Source organism: Chelon labrosus (assembly GCF_963514085.1).
Source record: "Chelon labrosus genome assembly, chromosome: 11".
NCBI classification, from domain to species: Eukaryota; Metazoa; Chordata; class Actinopteri; order Mugiliformes; family Mugilidae; genus Chelon; species Chelon labrosus.
The window spans coordinates 25,626,082-25,650,832 of record NC_140344.1 but is presented as its reverse complement, the minus strand read 5'-3'; the positions used below and the strand labels follow the sequence as shown (position 1 = coordinate 25,650,832).

At 41.9% G+C, this 24,751-nt stretch overlaps 1 protein-coding gene across 1 annotated transcript; it reads right to left on the bottom strand.

The window, feature by feature from the left end:
* Window positions 1-411: 411 nt before the first annotated feature.
* On the bottom strand, window positions 412-23,721 carry lonp2 (lon peptidase 2, peroxisomal). The gene is made up of 17 exons (XM_084555409.1): window positions 23,411-23,721; window positions 21,877-22,012; window positions 20,629-20,742; window positions 14,599-14,730; window positions 14,373-14,495; window positions 14,133-14,296; window positions 13,883-13,977; window positions 10,373-10,491; window positions 10,115-10,254; window positions 8,516-8,657; window positions 7,554-7,704; window positions 7,327-7,453; window positions 6,154-6,293; window positions 3,127-3,212; window positions 2,433-2,640; window positions 1,898-2,088; window positions 412-1,820 (listed from the first exon to the last, which is right to left on the bottom strand). Exons 1-17 carry the CDS (start codon window positions 23,641-23,643, stop codon window positions 1,590-1,592), a joined length of 2,532 nt encoding a protein of 843 aa, XP_084411535.1. The 5' UTR covers window positions 23,644-23,721; the 3' UTR covers window positions 412-1,589.
* Between the last annotated feature and the right edge of the window lie 1,030 nt (window positions 23,722-24,751).

The following is a 24,751-nucleotide window of genomic DNA, read 5'->3' as shown; positions in this document are numbered from 1 at the left end:
CGACCAGCCGATTACTGTAACAGCGAAGAAAACTTAAAAACCTGATAATTTTATTGGGAGTTCTGAACTTGGAATAAGAAAAACCCTTTTTTTTTTTTCAAAATTTTAAGTCGAGTTTATAAGTTTGTTTATAAGCGCATTTAATTGTCCTCAAAAATTTACCTTGCATTAAAAGTAAAAATGTTTATCTGACCGTTTTTATATTTCCTACCTTATTTGCCGCCATTGCTGCAGCCCGATACTGCCCCCAAACGGCTGCACCAGTTATTGCAAGTAATAGGAGCCAGGATCTGGATGGGTCCTTTGCTTTTATCACGGCTGTCCAAATATGGAAAGAACTGCACACTGGTGTTTCAGATTATGTTGTTATACATGGAAAGAAAATAAAAATATCACCATGACACAGAGTACTCAATCCTGCTTTTCAGCTGCACGTGACTTGTCCCTGTGGGCCGTTAAAACAAATAAAGGACGTGATGGAGTGAAAAGACACATTTGTAGGATTTCAAACACTTTAATTCAACTCTAACACATGTGCATCCTGACGTATTAGCTATGTCATCACAGTTTTAGTTGTGTTAGAAGGAATTACAATTCAACACTAGCCGTACCTCGGAGGACGTGAAGTCAGAAAATAAATATCTAGTTTAATTGAAAGAGAAATATTTTGTTCTTTTCACTTCACTCCAAATCAGCTTTCTTATTTTTCTTGTGAGAAAGAAATATGTTATCAAACTAACTTTAGACTTTTGTAAATTATCATAAAATTTGCAGGTTATGAATTACAAAATTCTGAAAGTTACACAAATAAGTAAAATATGTTAATTGCAGGACTTTTCATCTTAACTGCATCCATCTTCACATACAAAGTCCAATTTAGCTTTAGTTTAATCTGCATCATAATCTGCATCATAATCTCCATCACCTTCCAACATAAATCACCAGCGTGTTGCAGAATTAATGAGCTCACATCCACTTCACAAAGATATGACAGTACTGCTAAAAGACAGCAGCCAATATTGAGCAGGGATGTGAGCTGGATTTGGTCAACACGAGCAAAGAAGCTGCTATAAGTTCTTATATATGTACACCGATCAGGCATAACATTATGACCACCTTCCTAATATTGTGTAGGTCTCCCCTGTGCCTCCAAAACAGTTGTGACTCATCAGAGAATGGACATGGGCCTTCTGAGGGTGTCCTGTGGTGTCTGGCAACACAATGTCGTTAGTGAGGGCCGCTGAGGCTTACTTCTCCTGTCAGTGGTTTTAATGTTGTGGCTGATCGGTGTATATGAACAGGGTTCTGAATTACAACTTCTTTTACCTCAGATTAGTTTTTCAAAAGAAAATAACTCTCTGCAATTGAAAATTTCAAATCCAAACCGACCTTTGAACAGTGTCAAAGAGTGATATCTTGTCAGGATCACAGCTCTGTGTGCTGAATATTTCCTGCCACTGCACAAAACGAAAAACTCATCGAGCTCGAAGTGAATGAAACCTCAGTCTGAGAGAAGGCACACTCCCACCGGCTCGAGAACCATTCAGACACGTTCATGTATTCACGGTGTGTGTATTTTCATTGATGTGTTACAGTTTACTGGTGAGCTGAGGGTGCGTGCTCGTGCTGGTCGTCCCCGGAAACCCCCCATCGAAGGAGGCGTTAAGCACCTGGTCCAGGTTTTCGGCTGTGACGAAGTCGAGGTCGGCTCGGACGTTGGCTGGAAGCTCCTCCATGTCCTTCTCGTTGCGCCTCGGGAGGATGACGCGCTTCACTCCGGCCCTGTGGGCCGCCAGGACCTTGTCCTTGATCCCTCCCACCTGCGGGGCGCAGACCGATCAGTTTAAACTGTCGTCTTTTTAGAATTTGTGTGCGTTCCTTGACCGTGATAACTCACCGGCAGCACCAGGCCTCTTAATGTGATCTCTCCAGTCATGGCGACGTCTGATCGGACCAATCGGCCGCTAAACAGCGAAGCAAGGCAGGTTACTATGGTAACGCCAGCAGAGGGGCCATCCTTGGTGACAGCTCCGGCGGGGAAGTGGAGGTGGATGTCTGTCCCCTCTAAAGGATCTGGAGCCCCCACCACTGTTCAAACACACACACACATATACACTGATCAGACGTAACATTATGACCACCTTCCTAATATTGTGGCCCCCAATAACAACTTCCTAATGTTGTTACTGGGGCCTTTAAAGGGAGGGGCTTCTGTGAATCATCTCACAGATACTTGATCAGTTTGGGATCTAGTGAATTTGGAGGCCAGGTTTCCCAGCAGAACATTGAATTGTCACAAGATGCTCAGTGTTATTTACTTCTCCTGTCAGTGGTCATAATGTTGTGGCCGCCTGGTGAATTTTAAACAGCCTTTCATAGTTTCCATGCGCTCCAGCTTGTCTGTATTTCATGCATTCTGTACGTGAACTCACTGTTGGTGAGCTGGTAGGTTTTAGCGTTCGCTCGGAGCCAGCTGATTGCCAAATGTGCCGATTCTTTCATGACGTCTCCCAGCTGACCCGTCAGAGTGAGCTGTCCCTCTCCCTCCATCCGGCTGGCCTCCACAAACATGATCTCCCCGCCGAGGGGCGTCCAGGCCAGGCCCACCGCCACGCCGGGCAACGTGAGCCGCTCGGAGACCTTCCAACAGCGAAGAAGCAAATAAAAACTCCTGCAAAGCTGCATTTGGTGAAATAATCACTGAGAGACTCTGAGGAGGAATGAATGTGAAAACTAAGGTCAACATGACCTGGAGCATTGCAAGGAGAGAGCAAGTAGGAAGGAATCACATGCATGAGGGAACAAGTTCTGGGAGAGGAGATGAAAGAAAAGAGTGAGGGATGACGCAATACAGAAAAAAAATAATTGTTTTTCAAATTATGCAATGTGACAACACCTCAAACGGCTGCTGCATTCCTTACTATGTTTTCAGCTGTCCTGACTTCATGAACAGCAGCTGCTGTGAAGTCATTCTTTCATGTCAACGAAATCCAGTCTAATTTAAAAAGCAAAAGGTCGACTCTGTATGTTTTCTGTAATCGACCGCTGACTTGGAGCCTTGCCATGGTTTGGATTGTAAATGCCTATTCCCCGTCTGCATCAGCCAAAGCTTCCCTCCCCGCCTACCTCCAGTTCAAACAGTGGTGGTCCCAGGATGTCTTTGAGGGCGATGTGGTCGATCACTATGGGCATCTCTGGGGGCGTGGCCTTGTCTGAAAACACACAGTGACAACATCAGTCAAAAGCAAAGACTGAGAGGAGGAGTCAGACTGCTAAAAACAAGAATAAAAGGAGAATGTTTCTCATTTACACCCATGTTTTCTGAAATATGTAAACACAGGAAGAGACCAGCAGAGATGTGGCAATAAGTTTTAGGGAGGATTGGGCAACGTCAGACAGGCGGGTACAGAGTTGAACTAATCATAACCTTGAGGCAACAACCAATGGAAGCATCTGATACAGATCATTGAAATATGATGGACAGAGTTCCCCAAACCACAAGGAAGCACCGTCCATAACTTTGGTTCCTACTGCCAAATTGGAGGCATAACATTATGACTACCTTCCTAATATTGTGTAGGTCTCCCTTGTTGCCTCCAAAACAGTTTGGACTCATCAGAGAATGGACATGGGCCTTCTGAGGGTGTCCTGTGGTGTCTGGCAACACAATGTTGTGAATGGGGGGGCCTTTGAGGGGAGGGGCCTCTGTGGATCATCCCACAGATACTTGATCAGTTTGGGATCTAGTGAATTTGGAGGCCAGGTCAACACCTTGTGCTGTTCTTCATGTTTTTTGAGTTGTTCCTAAAGCGTTTTTGTGTGTGTGTCTGTGTCAGGCTGCATCCTGCTGGGGATGGCTGCTGCCATCAAGGAGTGTCATTGCTATGGGGTGGGGGTGCCTGGTCTGGTCTAGGTGGGTGCTACATGTCTAAGTAACATCCACACCAATGAATGCCAGGTCCAGAAGTTTTCCAGCAGAACAATGAACTGTCGCAAGATGGTCAATGTTATTTACTTCTCTTATCAGTGGTTTTAATGTTGTGGCTGATCGCTGAATAAAAGAGGGTCACCTAGGCAACCAAAGTCTGGAATGTCCACTAGTGGTCAAGTGTCCGCTACAAACTGACGGACAATGAGTGAACCGGGTTAAAGGGCTTAAGTCCTGAGAGAGAAAGAGGCGGAAAGAACAACAGAACAAAACATCTGCAGTTGAGAACACAGCTGTTAAGACACACACACACACACACACTGATATTATGCAAAGACACACATATGCATCAAATGGACAATCATTTGCACACACACATTTACACTGAGGGTCTATTACATCTGCTACCTGGCAATGCAAAGGACTTTCCACAGAGCAGCACAAAACAAACGCTTATTTACTTCTGTTTCATTAAACCACACTCACTAAATTATTTCAGTAAGTGCAACTTTATCCTGCAGACAAACTAAAATACAACTCATTGCTATTCAAACCAAACAAGCAGGCGAACCGTCAAACATGCTGACGGAGCACTTGGCAGGGGTTCACGTCTAATAACGACCAACTGGCTGCACATTATCCAGCTACTACAAGCACCGTCTTGTGCTTTCAAGGATACAGCTGACGTAAAATATTGTTGCTATTCGATTATTCAAATCGAATGACTTTAATCAGATTCCTGTGGTTAAATCTGGGTTCATGGGGAACGAATTTCCTGAGAAAACGTCTCTTTAGTGGAAATTTTGAAGTCTGAATTGGACAAATGTGTTCAGTCTGGAAAAGACATTTGATTTTATACGCCTTGTGACTAAAAGTTTTCATGATGGGATCCCGCAAGGTTCTGTATTTGCTCCTTTACTGTTTATATGATTTAAATGTCTTAACACAATAACATGATTAATCAAAAAGCTAACCCGTGTATTATAGTCGGACTGCATTCATTTCGTATTATTTATTCATTTGCAAATCCACGTGTAAATTGGCTGTCCTAGATTTCAGGAGGAGGAAAGTGGCCACTCAGCCACTGTTCATTGGAGGGGAGTGTGTGGAGAGGGTCCCCAGCTTCCAGGTCCTGGGCGTGGACATCGAGGACGACCTGACCTGGAGCGCCAACGCCGGAGCCATAGTAAAAAAAGGCACAGCAGAGACTCCATTTTCTGAGGACGCTAAAGAACAACCACCTCTCCCAGAGACTGCTAGTGTCCTTTTACCGGTGCTCCATAGAGAGCATCCCGACTTACTGTATCTGTGTGTGGTTCTCCAGCTGCACTGCAGCAGACAGGAAGGCGCGACAGAGGGTCGTCACCACAGCCCAGAGGATCATCGGCTGCCCCATCCCCTCTCTACAGGATCTATACCACTCCCGCTGCCTGAGGAAGGCCCAGGCGATAATAAAGGACACAACCCACCCTGGACACTCAGTCTTTGAACTACTACCATCTGGTAGACGGTACAGAACTCTGAAGGCCAGTACTAATAGACTGAGGAACGGCTTCTATGCGAGAGCCATAATTGCACTGAACAACTCAAACAATAAAGAAATAAAGTGAAAAATTCCCATAATAGTGTGCAATACATGTGTGCAATAACCTTATATGTGCAACTTATAGTAACTTCATATGTGTAACGTGCAATAAGTTATATCAACAAGTGCAATAACTTCATGTTGTAATAACAGTTATGTCTATAGTCTTATAGTTTTGTACATATTCTTTCATTCCTTACCTTATTTATATATTTTTTTTTTTTTTTTACTGCACCTAAAAGGGGACCTCTGGCCGCCTTAATTTCGTTGTACCACAACGACAAATAAAGACATTCTATTCTATTTTATTCTATTCTTTATCACTTCTCCAGTAGAGGGTGGCAGGTGGCTGGATGCTTTCCCCAGCTGCCCTTGGGGGAGGTACATGCTGGACAGGTCGCGTGTCTATCACAGGGCTGACACACATTCCTTCTTATTGGCGGCAATTATCTAATAAAAGCTTTAGGTACTTGTCCTAAAAGTCTCCTACCTTGACGTGCCTTGCTTTTTATTAGATCGCATGAGCTTTGTGGTTAGTGTTTTATGAGCAAGCTGGCAAGCCTGTGTTGACTGAACATTAACCCTCAACTCCTCCTTGATCCCACCGGATAGACAACAAATGGACAGGCCCTGCTCTCACCTCCCTGCAGCGTTGAGCTCTCAGGTGTCAAAGTCTCCGTCTTGGTGTTTCTGTGACCTTCAGCGACCTTCACAGCCACGGCCCGGCAGATCGCGCCGATCTTCCTCTCGAGGGAGCGCACCCCCGCTTCTCGGGTGTACCTGAAAGACCAAACAACGGAACAAGCATGCTCAAACAGATGAATTAACAGACGTGGATGCCGGATGCTGTGCTACCAGCGAAACCTCTTCTGTCGGCATGTGTATAGCACGAGAAAAATACCTCGTGTAACAACTTCAGACAGATCGGACTGATCAGAGGGAATGATCAACCAGTTTAAGAGGGGTGGTGTAAGCTTTTGATAATCTGTTCAATCGGAAAATATTAGCTCCTGATAACCACGGAAATACCTGGCCTGTTTTTTTACCTGGTTGGAATAAATCCATTGTTTCTAAGCATGTTTAAGTGGGGTAAACACCAGGTGACGTGACACGTTTCAAGGAGGGACAGAAACACGGAGGTAGAAAAACAACCAGAATTCAATGTCGTCAATTGATTCAACTGTTTTCACTCAGATTATCAGTTACCACTCAAATCACACTAGAAACAATCACAGGATTCATTTAAAAGTTATCTCGAGAGCCAGAGACGAGGTAGCCATTTGGATGAAGGATGTTTTCTCTCATCAGCAGGTCACTCTGCACTAAGAGCTGGTCACCAGTCAAAACAAACACCCATTCAACCACTTGATGGCTTAATGATGCACCCTAAAGACCTGGGGCTGTATTCATAAAGATTCTTAGCGCATAGAGTTGCTCCAGAGGTGCTTAGGATCATGACGTGAGAGTTAAGAGTAGATCCTGGTAAAAATAAAAAGTATTCCTAAAGAATCTTAGCTCTTAAGAGAGCTCCTAAGGTGAGATCTGTTAAGAGCAGGGAGGAGGACTTTTAAGAGGCTTAGGAGTTTCTTAAGCAGATGAGAAAATGGCGAAATTGAACTTCTTAATTTATTTTATTGTACAGGATAGAACGTTTTAGTATAGCATTCGAGTTAGAGAGCGGACAGATGACAGAGTGATGGACCGTTCTTATAGAGCAAACATCTACTTCCGGTCTAAGCACAGACTGAGCCCTTCCATTATTCAGTTGAGCTTATATATTTTGTGGGTTTTTTTTTTTAGTGTGTCTGAGTACCTGCTAATTATATCCTGCGTGGTGTCCTGGGGTATATGCAACTGTTGAGGTGTTAATCCGTGCTGGTCCAGCTGGTTTGGGATCAGGTGTCGGTGAGCTATCTCCACCTTCTCCTCCTGAGTGTAGCCTGAAACAATGGATAGATAAAAAAATAAAATACAAATGACCGTCAGTCCAGGAGCACCAAAGCAAGCGTTCCATCAGAGACTATCTGCATTTCTACCCACCTGGTACCTGCAGCACCTCCATCCTGTCCAGCAGGGCCGGGGGAATGGTCGCTGTTGTGTTTGCGGTGGCAATAAAGAGCACTTGAGAGAGGTCAAAGGCCACGTTGAGGTAATGGTCTGTGAAGCTGTGGTTCTGCTCTGGGTCCAGGACCTAAGGGTACATATGGAGATGGTTTTATAGGGAGTGTGTTTAACCCTCATAACCCTCAGGCATCAGTTTAATTACCGCCCTCTTGAGTAAGGACAAAAATGTCCACTTACAAATTTAACTGATTAATATTTTGTTCCTGCTTTTTTCTGCATAAATCCCTTAAACCACTTCAGCATTTTACAAAACGACAGAAAAATTCAATCATTTTGAGGATTTTAACCCTTCAAATGCCAGTTTGATTACTTAAAGTCATCGTAAATTAGTTATTTTCCATAAAACTAATGTTGGGAGGCCGGAGGATTTCATATCAGTCTTGGATATGACCAAGATTATCTAAAGTATTAACTTGATTGCATTATTAGTTACCCTCTTGAGACAAACATGTCCCATTGACTCCCATTATAACCAAATTCTTTAACCTCACAGCCATGACACGATATAATCATTCATTCTGCAATATTAGCGTTTCACTTTTGAGAAAAATGGTCAAATTTGTCATTTTTAGTGTTAAAATGTTTGTTATTTCATGAGTTTTTGTGCTTGTGTTATTGAGCTTAGCAGGCTATTTGGCTAAAAAGCTAATCAAGTTTGTCACAAATGGTTTAACAGGTGGAAGAATACAAACGTACAAAAACAGTTAGAAGAAGGCTCAGTGAGGAGGCCGAACAAATACTGACCGGTAAAGGTTAAAGACAAAGACAAAGGTTAAAGACAGCCAAGCAAAACATGGGTCAGGTTTTGCTTGGAGAATTAATAATCAGTCAGGACGTTTTATACTACTCCAGAAGTAATCCGAGAGAAAGTAAAAGACCTCTAGCAGGGCAGCTGCAGGGTCTCCTTGCAGGCTCTTCCCCAGTTTGTCCACTTCGTCCAGGAGGAAGACGGGATTATTGACGCCGACTGTCTTCAAACCGTTGATAATGCGGCCGGGCATGCTTCCTACGTATGTACGCCTGGAAACATGACAAGGAGTTTTTTTTTTTTTTGTTTTTTGTTTTTTAAAGAATGACTTTCTCTGTAAAATGTTCCACTCAATTCCAAACAAATCTAAGGATTACAGAATTTTGTACACCACTGAACAGAAAAATAAAGTGTTAGCTAATATAAGTTTCCTCAGGTCCTGCTGCATGTTATTATTACTTGGTCATACTTATTCTACACAATGAAAACTACTACACAACAAAATGCTGTTTAAGAATTTGAGAGATTTCTGTTTTTAAGCTGAACAAATCCTATAATGGACCTTTTGAGCACTTTCATCTTTATCTCTTCCACCCCTGCTGTTGGTATGCCCGGACACATGTTTTTCATCTGGGTGTGATAAGGGGTCCCAGCACTGTTTAGTGTTCCTCCCTGCAATCTCACATGAACCCAGTTGACCCGTTCACCCTTTCTGCAAACCCCCAGGTCCTAATATGTTACAAGCCAGTCAAGTATGACGCCACAGACTCAAGCACCTGTGATTAAAAAATAAATAAATAAATGGTCCTGTCTGCTTGTTTTCTTTCGTCTCCGCATTTTCCTGTCACAGTACTCTTCTATTTCTAATGCTCTGTTCCATTATGTCGGTATTTGTGTTTGTCAGAGTACAAATTAACACAGGAAAAAGGAAAGGAAAAGAAGATTGACGACCTCCATCTGTTTTACATAATGTATGTTAGGGTTTCAACATAACTGTCCTTGACAAAAGTCACATAAAGGTCTTAGGCAGAAGGAAACCTAATCCACACCCTGAAGTCTACGTGGAGCAAGAACAAATGTGCTGCTAAATGAAACAAAGGTGGACGTTCGGGCATGCTGGACAGATATTGGCAGGGCTTTCCGAGCAATTTAGCAGCGTATTGTGGCAGCTTGTAAAACTGCGACAAATGGGCAGAATGAACGAATGTCCTCCTCAATTAAGATAAAAAGATGTAAGCTTCAGCTTTTTGTGTATTTCTTTTTTTTGTTGGTGTGATTGAGGCGTAATCTAAACACTTGAGGACTGAGAGGTCACAGATGGAGAGTTTTGCGCTCAAATACTCGTCCACAGAGCAAATGCAAGTCACGCCATCACTATACTCATGCTGCTGTGGCACACTGTTGTACCGTTTGTTTTTCCACTTCTGTGTCCTGAAATTACAATATGGAATTACTTCAGGAGCAAAGACCTGACTTTTTGAGGTGTTTCATATCTGTTTACATGTAAGCGTGCTTGACTTACACATGAATGAATGCAAGGTCCAAAAATTTACCAGCAGAACATCGTATTGCCACATGATGGTCAATGTTATTTACTTCTCCTGTCAGTGGTTTTAATGTTGTGGCTGCTTCCTCCACTATGGAAGACATAAGGGGGACCCTCACCTCTGTACCATAAATAAAGCTGTTATACAACATCTGCTGTTATAAACTCTAATCTTTTGCATGCCTGTGTCCTCGGATGTCAGACTGGTCACAGACGCCTCCCAAGGCGATGCGGTGGAACTCTCTGCCCAGAGTCCTGGCGATGGAGCGTCCTACACTGGTTTTACCAACTCCTGGGGGGCCCACAAAGCAAAGAATGGGACCCTGAGGACAGAGCAGCAGGATAAAGTTTACAGATAAACATATGACGAACTAAAGAAATTGCTCAATGCAATACATGACATTTTGTCTCTATGCTTCAGTTGAGATCTTTAAGAAGCACCTTGAGTGAAGTCTTCAGCTGTCTGACGGCTAGGTACTCTAGCACACGTCTCTTCAGCTTGTCCATGGCGTAGTGATCGTTGTCCAATAGAGTACGTGCGGCTCGGATGTCCAGGCAGTCTGTTGCGTTGGGTGGGAATGAATGAATGGTTCAATGGAAGAGAAAAACATTTGTTTGTGGGTTTAGAAATAAGTAGCTACAGCTTTTAAAGAAACAACACAACACAAAACCTCACAAATATCTCCCAGAGTAGTTTACCCGTACATCAGAGGCCCACAACCCTCCCAAACTGTCTGATTGAAAAAGTACCTCAGATTTATTTGCGGCAAATACTTTGGCAGTGACCTGTGACCCCCTGTGGCTACATGAACCCTTCCATCAGCTCACTGACATGAGGTTACACGCGATAGGGGCAGCCAGCGGTCGAACACGAGCAGTAAGTATTATCCTTTGTTAAAATAAAATTAGCAGTGGGTCTTCTCTGCAATAAAACAGACCAATAATAACAAGTTTCACCTCTCAAATCAGGCATGTGCCATTAATAGCCAAATAAAATAATAGCTGGAGCCTATCATTTGTCATTGGGCGAGAGGCGGGGTACACCCTGGACAGGTCACCAGTCTATCACAGGGCTAACACAGAGAGACAGACAACCATTCACACTCACACCTACGGCCAATTTAGAATCACCAATGAACCTAACCAGCATGTCTTTGGACGGTGGGAGGAAGATGGAGTACCCGGAGAGAACCCACGCAAACTCCACACAGAAAGGCCGATGGATTTGAACCCAGAACCTTCTTGCTGTGAGGCCTCAGGGCTAACCACCGCACCACTTTGCCACCCAAAACAACGTCTTTCCTTAACAAATCCCTCTGTGCAGGTTGTATTATGTTCTTCCACCATAAATTCACTTCAGTACAAAGCAGAAGCCATCTTTCATGTTTTTTTATGTGCACTGTAATTCTTCAGACACATTCAAATTTAATGCCTGTAACTGGCCTTCTTTTTCCCAAGCTCTCACTTATAGCTCTTGTAATCAATTACATAACTTCAAAGGTGTTCTTTGACAGGTGTCTGCTTTATAATTCGTCAAGGAGACGCTCAAAAAGGCCAGTGGTTTTATGGAAGTATCTGGGTGTTCCTTCAATGGATGTGTCTGTCTTGATGCAATGTAGCAGCATTCTTGATGCCCTCATTAAATCAGACTTTGACACAGGTTCACGTATTAATTTGGCTTGTTCAGACTTGTAGCGTATTACAGCATGCAGAGAAGTATCACTTGATATCTGGCCTTCTACCTCTTTCCATGCTGCTGCACGAGATATAGGATGGGTTACGTATGTTGGTTAGTTTTGTTGCCTTGTAATTATTTTCAGTGTTTAGGTGAGAAAGACCTCTATATTCCTTGGATTGCAGAAGAGTCTTGTACGCCTGCAAAATAACTGAGCTCACCTGGTATTGTTTGATAAGTGTAAAAGCCTTGGTAACGTATTTGTTTTCGTGGTATCCACACTCTATGCTTATCACAGAAAGGAGAATATATTCCATCAGGTCAGATCAGACCAAATGGTTCATCATTTCTTATAAATTTGTGAACTATATTTGGACTCATTAGTACCTCATTGAGTCAGGTTATTTTCAATTTGTCTGCGATAGATTGACTGTGGATGTATTCCATTTCTAAACCAATAACGATTTCCATTCTGTTATGGTTGCAAACAAATGCAAGGGGGAGGTAGTTGGGCGCTCCAAGTATGATCAAATGCCACCCACCGACAGGGCTTTTTTTTTTTTCATGCTTTCTGCATGTGAACAGTGTGACAGCTTCCACACTGTTCTAGTTTATATGACTGATAACACATAAGTCAGGCACCCCACTAGGAATGCGTCTGCATAAAACCGGTCTGGTTTCAGTTGGATGATATAAGGGGTATCTCTGCCAGCTGGAAGTCAGGGTGAAAAGTTTAAAATATTGATTTAACACACTGTTTGGTCCATAGTTGGAGCAATCCAATCCATCCTTCCCTTCTTTTACTACTGCAACAACAACCACTTCCCGTTGTTGATGTTCATGCAATATCCAGATTATTTTGATTTAACCTGAAACTGAAATATCGCCCAGACACTACAAACGCTTGGTTTTTAGCTATCTCACCCAATTAGCAGCTGGTTGTGCGTAGTTGTTGTGGAAGAGTGTGCACCGCCAAACTTCACAAACTTCCTGTAGGCCTGTTGTATTTTACCTCTCTCGAATACATCCAAAGCCAACAACACAATTCATCTGCACACTTAGCTCGTAACAAGCTAAAACCCGATTAAAATGTAGTCCGCATGTTCTTGTTCTTTTAAATTAGATTCTTGTTGAACTTCCCATCTTGTATCTACTCATTTTACCTCGAATCTTACTTGTTTTGCCGCGATAAGAATCTAATCTGACTGGGACTGTCTGCCTTTCCATACTGTCTGAAAACATTCGTCCATAACATTTGCCTTTTAGCCACTCAAACGTAATGAAAACACAAACAGAACAAAAAAAAAAAAAAAAACACTCAACCAGTTAAATGTTGGTACTGTAATATAATGAAGTCCCTGTTTTGCAGTCCCCTTTCTGAGCTGAAATGGGCCGACTGCTCAAAAAAACTGGTCATGGAGGGCCCCCCCTCTTACCGTCTCGCCTTGAAAAGCTTCAGGGCATGGACCAATAAAGTTATGATCGAGTGTTACAGAAAGACAACATCACTCTCTGGTCTCTAGGGAAGCATCTGTGTCGTATTACCATAATCCCGCATTTACTGCACAAGGATGTTTCTTTAGTGAAACATTTAAACAAAGCATGTTGGTATATTTCTTGTTGCATCCCAGTCACTGGATTTCTGGAGTATTTGCTCTCTTTCTTTCTTTCTTTCTTTCTTTCTTTCTTTCAAAAAACAGGTTATTTCACAATCACCAGGCTGATCCCCTCTGGATTTATGTCAGGTTTTCCAGGATTGGGCAAAACAAATTGTCTCACTTTTAGCCTTTCGCTTTCAGGGTAGATCACCGTGGTAATCACACACTGCATAGCTATTACTGTTCGGGTCAAAATGCATCAACGGGTCAATATCTGACAACTGGAAATTTGTAGTCATCACGAATACAGAGAGAAAAGAGTTGAGAGTAAAGTTGCTCGTGCACTTCCTAATATATATCCTAGTTATTATGGTGTTAGAGTTTATATTTCATTTGATTCAATATCACCTTTTACTGTCAATAAAATACATTTTCTCAAATTTGCCCAAATCAAGCCTTTCACTAATGGTTCTTACGGGATTTCCCGTATCTAGGCTCCAATCTAAATTCCATAAGAATTGTGAACAAGCTTGTAGTCTAACTGGAAAACCCCAGACCCAGCTTTGTGATACAGATTATGCAATACAGTCAGTGTTTGGAACGGAAAAGACTGGCAAAACATGGGAGGGAGCCAGACTAAGCTGAACTCCAACAAAGGCAGTGTGTAGCCTTATTTACCTTTGGTGCTTTTGCTCCATGGCAGCTCTACCATCAGGTCCAAGTAGTTTCTGGTCAGGGCATACTCAGGCATGGACTGAGGCATCTTCTTCAACCTGAATACAGATCAACAAGACCAAAAGCGGTGGATTCAAAAGAAAAAAAACATCAGAGTGACAATAATAAAATCATATCAAAAATGCATGATCTAAATACACTCTTTTATTTTGACTAAATGTAAGATGCAGGTGTAATCTGGAGGAAAGTTCACCTCTTGAGCTCCTTCAGGCAAACTCTAAGAGCAGCTTCGGGCATGTTGGCCCCGTGGACCTTCCTCTCCAAGGCCGCTGTGTCGTCTCCATCTTCATCTTCATCCTCCTCATCCAGATTGAACTGCCGGCCTGGGAACACTCCACCTTTACGCACTGATAACACCTATACAAATGAGAAGGCGTCTCGTGAGTGCTGAGTGAACTGTGTGTGTTTGTGTGTGTGTGCAAATGTTTCTTACCCTCTTCTCATTGTCAGGACTCATTTTTCTGGTTTTCTGCAGTAGTTTTAGTCCCTCTATCTGTCTTGTCAGCATGGACAGGGCCATCTTGAAACGCTCCTCCAAACTCACTGCGTCCAGGACCTGCAGAGTTCATGTGAGGGCACATATTTCCAGACATTCATTTTGTGTTTGCAGTGAAATAGTGCATACACACAGTAGTTTGAATATACAGTAGTCACTTCACCTGCAGCTTCTCCTTGTTTGAGGTGCGGATCATAGACGTGACCACGTCGGGTAGAGTTTCCCTGGGAAGACTGTCCAACAGACGCCTGAACTTGGCCACAACCGGAACCGACATGTCTAACATTCCTAACAACTACACACACAAACACACACACAATGTTGGGAGAAATTTACTGACACGTTTTAGCAGTCCATGACACATAGCATGTACAGCATATACAGTATACATATGTTCAGTACATGCTCAATGCATTTGGACACTATTCAGACCCCTTCTTTTTTTGCACACTTTATTGTGCACACAATAACCCAAAAAGTTCATTGCATACATTTCCGCTCACTTGAGCTTGCTAAAATAAAAACTTTAAAGGACTTTCTGGTCAAACATAAACTGATCTGATTCAAAGCATTATGTCGTGAACACCATGCACTGCTTGCTTCCACCATCCATATTGGATAGCATGGCGGTGGCAGCATCATGTGGGGCTTTTCAGCAGCAGTGACAGGGAGACTGGTTGCAATTAGTTCAAACATGAATTAAACCAAATACATAGACGTCCAAAACCTGCTCCAGAGTATACATGTTCGGGGTACTGGGACAATCCTGACCTTTGTGCTTACTGTATATGTATAGTATGTTGTAAAATAAATGGGGATGCACTAATCTGGTAATAACTACAAACACAGCTAAATATAATAGTAATACAATAGTAAATAAGGGTTTAAACACTGTATAACTATACAAAAGTGCATATAACTCTCATGGTTTATTGTGTCTTGGTATGTATTTAGGCTTCTAATTACAACAACAAACAGAACAAATTTCTGGATCTAAATGCTCCTTCACCACTAACACCCACTACTGTCTGCTGGTGTAAAATGACTTGTGCCATCTCCTTCTGAAGACTCACTGTATGCTCATTAGCAATCACTGCAAAACCTGCATCTGTCTTAAATTAATAGACAGCAAAGGCATAAAACACATACCCTTCAGGCTACAGTGAGCCAACAGTCTGCAGACTCCAGCTACCGTACACTGAATGGGCAGACATGCAGTGGTGCTGTGGATTTTCTCAACTAACTCTTACCAAATTTTAGACTGATTATTCAATCTGAAAAAGAAAGGAACTCGAAACCAAAGAAATACAGACTTGTGGATTTTGCCATAAGCTTCCTCTTGCATGCTTGGTTTAGTCTCAATTAAAAAAAGTGTGGAAACAGCTGCCATGGCTCTGTTTTCTGTTTGAAGGTAACCAAATCTCCCTGGCAGAACATCTTAAGTTCACTAATTAACATCGTATGCCTGTTGTTTATGCCTAATCTCTAGAAAAACAAAACTTTGATGTGGTGGCAGTGTTTACACCGAGCTAAACTAAGTGTAGCTTCAAATTTTGCGTAAATACATGACAGTTGTAATTTGCTGCTTGCAATCATTTCTTTGAACCTCTCTTTAGCTCTTTCCTTAAATTAAATTCTAATAATGGAAATGTTAAAGCACTGGAAAGCTTTAAGTGTGTGCAAACCAACTTATCTACTACAAATCAAAGCAATGCATATACACGCACACCTTGACAAAAAAAAATTACTACCTGGGGTGGGGATATATCAAGTGCCAAAAGCTTGCAGTAAAAGTATAGTTATGCTGTGCTCCCCGGTGAAATGACTTACATGGTAATTCATCAAAAAGAAATTTGTTCGAGTTTCAACATTCCCCAAAGAGGTTTTTTAGCGTGTGTGTAAAATGAAAAGAGAAGAAACGTCATACAGAGGGCACATCTATAAAACACATGTAAGCTGCAGCATCTGTGAGCACTGTCGGGTTCGAGTCCACAGCCACAGGTGGTCAAGAGTGAAATGTGGAAGACAACAGTGGTGGCAAAACACTAGACTATATGTTACTCAGTCTATCAATCAAGTCTTGTCTGACGCCACTGGATGCGATTTGCAGAATAACGTTGCCCGTAAAACATTTCCCGTAAACATAGTGTTGCTAATTAGTTCCAATAGCCAACAAGCCAGAAAGTTGATCCAGGCTAATGCGACACTGACAGGATTAGTCAGAGTCAGAGAGCTGTTAACAGGGTCAGCCTGATCGCTGCCTCCCCACTGGGTTTCCCCTCCCTCTCATTAATCAAATAAACATGTCAAAACATCAGAGACAAGACAAACAATCCTACACGTTTTTATAATCACTCTCAATTTGCTGCGAGGAGTTATTTCACGCACAGCAGGTTGTAAGCAGCAATGCCGACATCAGTATCTCAGCTAATGGCGTCCATTGCGGTCATTACAGGAACATCAGAGGATCACTGTTAAGGCCCCTGTGGAGACTCTTCACCACGCCCCTCGAAGGACCGACCAGTTGGGGGTTCATGCTGACGTCACTCTGCAGCAACTGGAAGATCTCCTAGATGTTAGTCCGACACTGGTGTGGCCAACGTTGTATTTGAATCTGTGCTTATCGTTAGTTTGATTCACGTCTGAAATATTTTGTTAGTGAAAGTTTTGTTAATTATTGTTTTGGTGCCAAAGCGCTGGACTTTTCTCTTATACACCTTTTGGTTCACCCTGGCTAGTTTTGCTTGAATAGTCACATTTAAGATTGGGGTGTTGCGTCATATTTAGTAAAAACGCGATCTATGCACATGCCTACAGTTCTAAAGGAAAATTCCCTCCAATATCCTCTGTCAGCTCTATACACCGGTGTGCCTGTGTACTTCTTCTACTGGGTTGAACAGGCAGCCTGTTGATTAGTTTAAGCTCTGCTGCCACCTAGTGACTGGAGGCTTGTTAATCGTTCAAGCATCATTAATCACACTGAAAGTCCCCGCTGCCACTCACGCAAATTCAGGTATGGCGTGGTTTCAGTTGCTATCACTAGCTTTTTGAGAAAAAACAAATTCAGGTATGGCGTGGTTTCAGTTGCTATCACTAGCTTTTTGAGAAAAAACTAATTCAGGTATGGCGTGGTTTCAGTTGCTATCACTAGCTTTTTGAGAAAAAACAAATTAAGGTATGGCGTGGTTTCAGTTGCTAGCTTTTTGGAAAAAAAAATCAAATTCAGATATGCCGTGGTTTCTGTTGCTATCATTAGCTTTTTGAAAAAAAAACAACAAATTCAGGTATGGCGTGGTTTCTGTTGCTAGCTTTTTGGAAAAAAAAATCAAATTCAGATATGCCGTGGTTTCTGTTGCTATCATTAGCTTTTTGAAAAAAAAACAACAAATTCAGGTATGGCGTGGTTTCTGTTGCTATCATTAGCTTTTTGAAAAAAAAAAAAAACAAATTCAGGTATGGCGTGGTTTCAGTTGCTATCATTAGCTTTTGGAGCATTTTTTGGAAGCCAGTTTACAACGTTAGCAATGCTATGGGAACACATCATTTATAGCTAACGCTAGCTTGCTCGCGGTTTAAAAACAACAACAACCCAATAACACTTAATTTATTATTAAAAATTATCCAGATGCACATGCAGGACCTCTGGTCAGTTCAGTCTAGATTCTGGTTCTGCTAGAAGAACCTTTTTCATTTTGCAAAATTATCAATGGATGAATTGTTTCATTAATGGCAAAATCATGTTTACTTTTACTTAAGTACATTTCAGAGCCTGTACTTTCTTACTTTTACTTGAGTAAGGGAGTTGAATCAGTACTTTTACCAGAGTATTATTTGACACAAGTATCCGTACTTTTACTTAAGTACAGAAAGTGAATACTTTTGCCACCTCTGCACAGTAAACCTTAAACAAAAAGCCAATTCCATCCGGTTTTAATGTTGATTCCCTCACCCCTAACTGAGCTGGGTCGTAACAATCACAAGGTCCCGATTTACAAACTGGAGCTTTTTAAGCTTTTGATATTTTTGAATTTTTTTCCCCCTCTTTATTAAATTGCATTAGGAAAACTGGCTCCCACTGAGGAACATATTCATATTCTCAGGAATTATTATTGAAGGAAAATTACATATTTTGTGGATTTAAAGCAGAAAGCAGCATCATAAATACAACCACTGCGGCAAACAGACATCCAAAAATCAAATGTGTCCAAATATTTGGGAGGCCTTTTACATTACCTTCATGAATAACTTATTATGACTCATCAGGCAGATCAAGAAGCAAATTTTTGAGTCATTCTACCTGTGGCTCAACAACCACAGACTCCTCTATTCAACTGACTACGGAAATAAAAATAAAGGCTGGTTTGTCAAGGCGCGTGGTCATTTAGAAAGTTAGAGAGTAGTTAAGTGGAAGTCAAGCCAAGATCTGACAAAGAGAACTTTTGGATAAACCTCACCTTGGCAGAAAGGCAAAGCAAAATTTCCTAAATGACTCATCCGAGTTGTACACAGCTGGTGCCTATTTCCACATGGTGTGACAAAACCCTGGCAACCCTAATCTTTGAAAAGCATTTTTGGGAAAAAAAAAAAAACTGTGTCTACTATATCAGACATCCAAAAAATCTCCAGATTTACGGATATCTCTCAGCTTCGTTTATTAAAAAAAACAAAAAAAACAGAGTTTGCTTTTGGCAGGTCTGACAGCTGCGAAGAAGATGATTCAACTAACTGGAAAACTCCTCAGAAATGATTTGGCAGCAATGGGTGTTCACTTTGTAGACATCCAAGCAGCAAACGAGGAAACTATATGACTTTGGGCAGAAACATTGGAGGACCATAAAGGTCTTTAGACTTAATAACTAGAATTTAGCTTTGTTTCCTCATGTATTCATTCTTATTCTTTCAGTTTCACCCTCTTCCCTGTTTAATAACCTGTCTTCAGCACTACACAACTACCTGCGCAATGAACTACCTAATGAACTGGCAAGTTACTAATATTTCGTTTGACCACCTTTAGCTTTGATTACAGCACTCATTCGCTGTGGCATTGTCTTGATAAGCTTCTCCAATGTCACCAGATTTATTTCCATCCACTGTTGCATTCATTTTTCACCAAGATCTTGTATTGATGATGGGAGAGTCTGACCACTGCACAAAGCCTTCTCCAGCACATCCCAAAGATTCTCAATGGGGTTAAGGTCTGGACTCTGTGGTGGCCAATCCATGCGTGAAAATGATGTCTCATGCTCCCTGAACCACTCTTTCACAATCTGAGCCCCATGAATCCTGGCATTGTCATCTTGGAATATGCCCGTGAACATCAGGGAAGAAAAAAATCCATTGATGGAATAACCTGGTCATTCAGTATATTCAGGTAGGCTAGCCTATGGACGTGTGCTTTGTACAGGTGTGGAATATCACTGTCAGGCTTCACTGACTAGTCCTAAATGCTTATATTGCTTTAAATTATAATAAAAAATTATAATAAAATGAGATTTACAATAATGAGGAAAAAAAAGACGTGATGAAAGGTTTATCTCACTGCAGTGGACTTAGAGGCATAAGCAGAGTCTACACAGAAGAGAGAGCAGGAGGAAACGCCACTTGAAACCTTATCACAAAGGTCAATGTCTGAGGATTTTCCAAGCAACATCTGGATAAACTCGATCCTTTGGGGAGCGAGTTCTGGAGAGAGAACATCAATCTTGAGCTGTTTGGTAACATTCACCAGAAGTGAACGAAGGGGGGTTAAAGGGGAGCAGCGTGTGATGAAAATAAGGTCTGGCCGAGTGTGAAGCAAAGAGGGTGGCTTGTGTGGCTGCAAGTGGCACGTGGAACCTCTGACCAGAACATCTTTGAAAGTCAGTGGAGACGCCATAATGACATGCTATGAGTGCACAACAACCTAAAATCATATAAAAACTAAAAACAACGTGCAGGAAGAGTCACAGAAAAGTACGAAAATCAAGAACAGAAAAGCTTAAAAAAACTTAAATTAAGTTTTTATAGTTATTATTTAATGTCTGCTGCGTTCATTTATAAGTTTACATGCCAAAGGAAGGAAATTCAGATTTCTTTCTTCTCTGCTAGGCCAAACCCTCAATCAGATACTCAAGGGACACAATCAATACCATTTTAACTACCTCTCTCATCTCCTTCTAGTCTTACGTTAATGCACAGACACACACACACACACCTGTAAGGCAGTCTGGTAGAACGTCTGGGACAGCTCCCCCAGCTCTCCATCCTCTGCCCTCACACCGTCTGCTGCTGGGGTCGTGTACTGCTCCAGTTTATCCAACTGCTCCACCTGCAATTTTTGTGCAACAAGTCACACAGCTCAGTCTATTACACATTTGTCATCTCTGAAACGACACAATCACTCAAACCTATGCTACTTATGATGCAACTTTGACACTATTTCACTTAAAATGCCCTGAATGCTTTTATGAGAGGGTCCATATTTGGATTGATCGGACACACTGTCCTGTTACTTCTTTTACTTCATTCTGATGATTGACAGTTGGAAGCAGTAGCAAGGCCCTAAAGCAGCTCTTGCAAGTATTTAATGAGAAAGAAAACATTTCCAGACATTTGTTGGGCCACAATAATACTTTGCACATGATGGCTTTAGGCAAGTACCACTTAAAGAGGTATTTTGTTTTTCCTATTTCCCTTGGTGCGCCAAACAGTTTTTTGTGCAAGTCAAAGGTCCCAATATCCACGCTCAGATCGATGCGAAACAGACCACAACAGCTGTGACTGACGCAAAGAGCATTTCCTCGTCCACGTCTCTCAGCGGGCGCCTCACGCATGGTCTACTCTGACATCTTCTGTCTCTTCTGCATTGCAGTAACTTCAGTATCAATATTTAACAGATCCAACATAAGCCGCTCAATTATGGTGTGATTACAGAACAGTGCGCAAGTATATATACTGCACTGGACTGTTGACCAAATATAATCAGAGCTGGGTTTGGGGTTTTTAGGGGGGGGTTTAGGTAGTTTAGGTAAAAAGAAGCGATACAGCAATGTAGATTAAGAGAAATATGCACATTTTTACCTGTAATCAGAAAAATATGACCTCTTAAAGTAAACATAACATTGAGAAGCATCCAAAAATAGGATGTTAGCAAAATATCAAGGTTTTAAATACGATAACAGACTGTTTATTGATATGAAACAGGATTACAGAGAATATTAATAGCGATATTTACTCCAAGAGGTTGCAATATCTATCATTAGAGTCTCCTCGAGGGTAATACCAATGTTAGGTGTGGTTACAGGTGCAAGAGTGCACACCTGACTGCACACAGTAAAGGTGCAACAAACTGGAAACATTCAACCAGCAAGTGCAGCTAAACACTGCTTCGAAGTCTGGCACTAAGTCAATCTGTAGTCCTACACATAATAAGGTCTATGGTCAAATATCAAAGCAGTTTTACCTCTGCGAGGACGAAGGGTTTCTCTTTCAGCACACTTGACACCTTGAAGCGGCACAGGCCGGTGATGAGGAGGGTGTAGTGGGGCTTGGGCCAGTTACTGCCCACCACCTGCACAGCTATCCCCGCTGTACCGATTCTAATCAGAGGGAGGAAAAAGGCAGAGTGAGTCCAGGGACAAGTCAGCTGGAGAGATGATCACGGCCATGAAAGTTGCATTCCTCTCTGGAGCTGTTGGACTGCACAAAGCCTTCCTTCTCCAGCACATCCCAACGATTCTCAATGGGGTTAAAGTCAGCTGACCTCATTCTTTGGACACATAATGTTGCTGAACCTAGACCTGAGCAACTGCAGCAACCCCAGATCATAGCACTGCCCCCACAGGCTTGTACAGTAGACACTAGGCATGATGGGTGCATCACTTCATCTGCCTCTCTTCTTACCCTGATGCCCCCATCACTCTGGAACAGGGTAAATCTGGACTCATCAGACCACATGACCTTCTTCCGTGGCTCCAGAGTCCAATCTTTACGCTCCCTAGCAAGGTCTGGACTGAAAATGATGTCTCACGCTCCCTGAACCGCTCTTTCACAATGCAGCCCGGTTTACTGCTGAAGAAAGCTCAAAGTCCAGCTCCCTGTGTTTGCCCGATGTAAACCATTGGACGGCCGCTGTTAAAATCTTTCTAGAACAAATCACCCTGCAGCAGCTGAAGAATAGTTTGAAATGCGCATAAAAAAAATAATTAAATAAAAGACTCCATTATGGCAGGACATATAAGAAAGTTGAATTAACACAATATACTCTGCTATGCCAGGGAAATGTGATAATATTAGTTCACATGCTTAACCTACATGTTGCTTTTGTGATGGTCACTGCTTCCCACATTTTAATCTGGGCTTACAGAAGAACAAAAATGAGATTTATACTTATTAATTGGACGAGCAAGAAAGGGACAACTATATACTTTTGTGAGCCAGAAATAAATTTGACCTTCTATCTTGTCTAGCAATAAAATGGTGTCCCCTCACATTTAATTCAGTCCATTTTTGTTTATACAGCATCAAAACCAATGAAGAACCAGTTCACTCCTGCACTAAATCTCAGTTTTCTAAAGGTTATGGTATTCGGCGGAGGAGGAGAGCTGTCAATTCAGATGGGTTTTTTATTTTGGAAGCTGCGGTTTGCAGTACTGTTGAATTGTATTCAACTGTATTCTAAAAAACAGAAATAACGTTATGATTAATTAGGTTTAATGGCACAAAACACATCCTGCAAAATGATCATCCAGTTAAATTACCTGTTACACATAAACAGCATTATAACAGCCATTAAGTGAGTGAGTGCAGGGCTGTTATATTAGAATATTAGTTTGTTATATTAGATTGCTTTGGTTTATACTAGTGTGCCTAATAAACTGGCAAGTGCTGAAAGTTTCTTGTCAGCTGTTATGTCACACCTCCAAAATAATGCAGGAAACCACAACACCATCATTTCTCCCTCTCTCTCTCCAGCAATACAGCAAAATGTTTATTACTTGTGCAACGCTGGCAGCTCGTCGGTGTCGTGCTCCGGGTCCCTGGTGTTGGGAATCACTCCTATGATGGTGCTTTTCAGCGAGGTCCCCTTCAGCAACCGCTGGCTGACCAGCTGCATGTTCCGCGGAGAGTCAACGCTGAACCGGACGGTCGAGCCCGGGAGGAGCACGCCTTCGTGGGTCAGCAGCAACGGGAGACGGCTCGGTATCTGAATTCCGCCGCCGGAGGCCATCGTCGGAAGAAGTTATCCAGGGGGGGGGGGACCAGGGTCGCTGTTGTTTACAACCACACAACTCCTGTTGTCAAATACGTACTTGACGTTCTGCCAATCAGGCTAGCCAACCGTCAACATGACACTTCCGGGTTGAGCTTTCAAAATAAAATTCTCGTCGACGACAAGGTGTGCAAAATTAACTAAAGACGTGAAAATAATCGAAGGAAATGTTCAAATATTATTTTAACTAAATTGAAGTATAGTTAGTGTTTGTCTGTGTACACTTTTTTGCACTGTTCTTACATCCGACATACCTGAAACAGGCTTTTCTCCTGTCATGAACCTACTTCCTTCACTTCCGGAACTGGGTTGGCTACGGTAAACACAGAGGGACAAACTTATTTAAATATGCGAATACATATTCTGTATCTCATGAACACATTTACACAATTAGGGATTTGCAATTTGCAAAGGACTGCAATTTAAAAAGAAAAGAAGAAAACCATATTATTACATGTGATTAATAGATGATAAAAAAAATAAAATATAAATATTTGTATATTTGCATATTTATCATTGTAGAGCTTGTAGGGCTTACTCTGCTTGAGGATCCCAATTTTCTTCTAAAATCCATTTATATATACATTGACCGGGCATAATATACCTGAACACATTACACCTGCTCTTGGAAACTAGAATGTGTTTTAAAATTTGTGTTATAATGTTCTAAATGGCCTTTTATATTCTCACTGTATTTAAAGTACTTTAAAGTATTGCTATGTGTATGAACTACATAAATACATTTTGACTTGAGTAGCTCACAAGTCCCAGAAGGCCTACGATATATTATCCATGTCACGTTGTAGAGAGTGAACATCTTAACCCTCCTGTTGTCTTTCAGAATGTAAACTGTCATAACTTTGATTTTTCTTCCATATAACTGCTTGAAAATGACATGGATGGTGCCCTGCTATGCGCTTTACAAACCACATTAACTATATTTGTTAAATTATGTGTGTTTTATCAAAATTTATAGCACCTGTTGTCTTCCCAGGTCAGTTTCACCTGCTAATATTTAGTGGTGCAATGGGTCACACTATTACGCTTTGCAGCACAATGAACACAC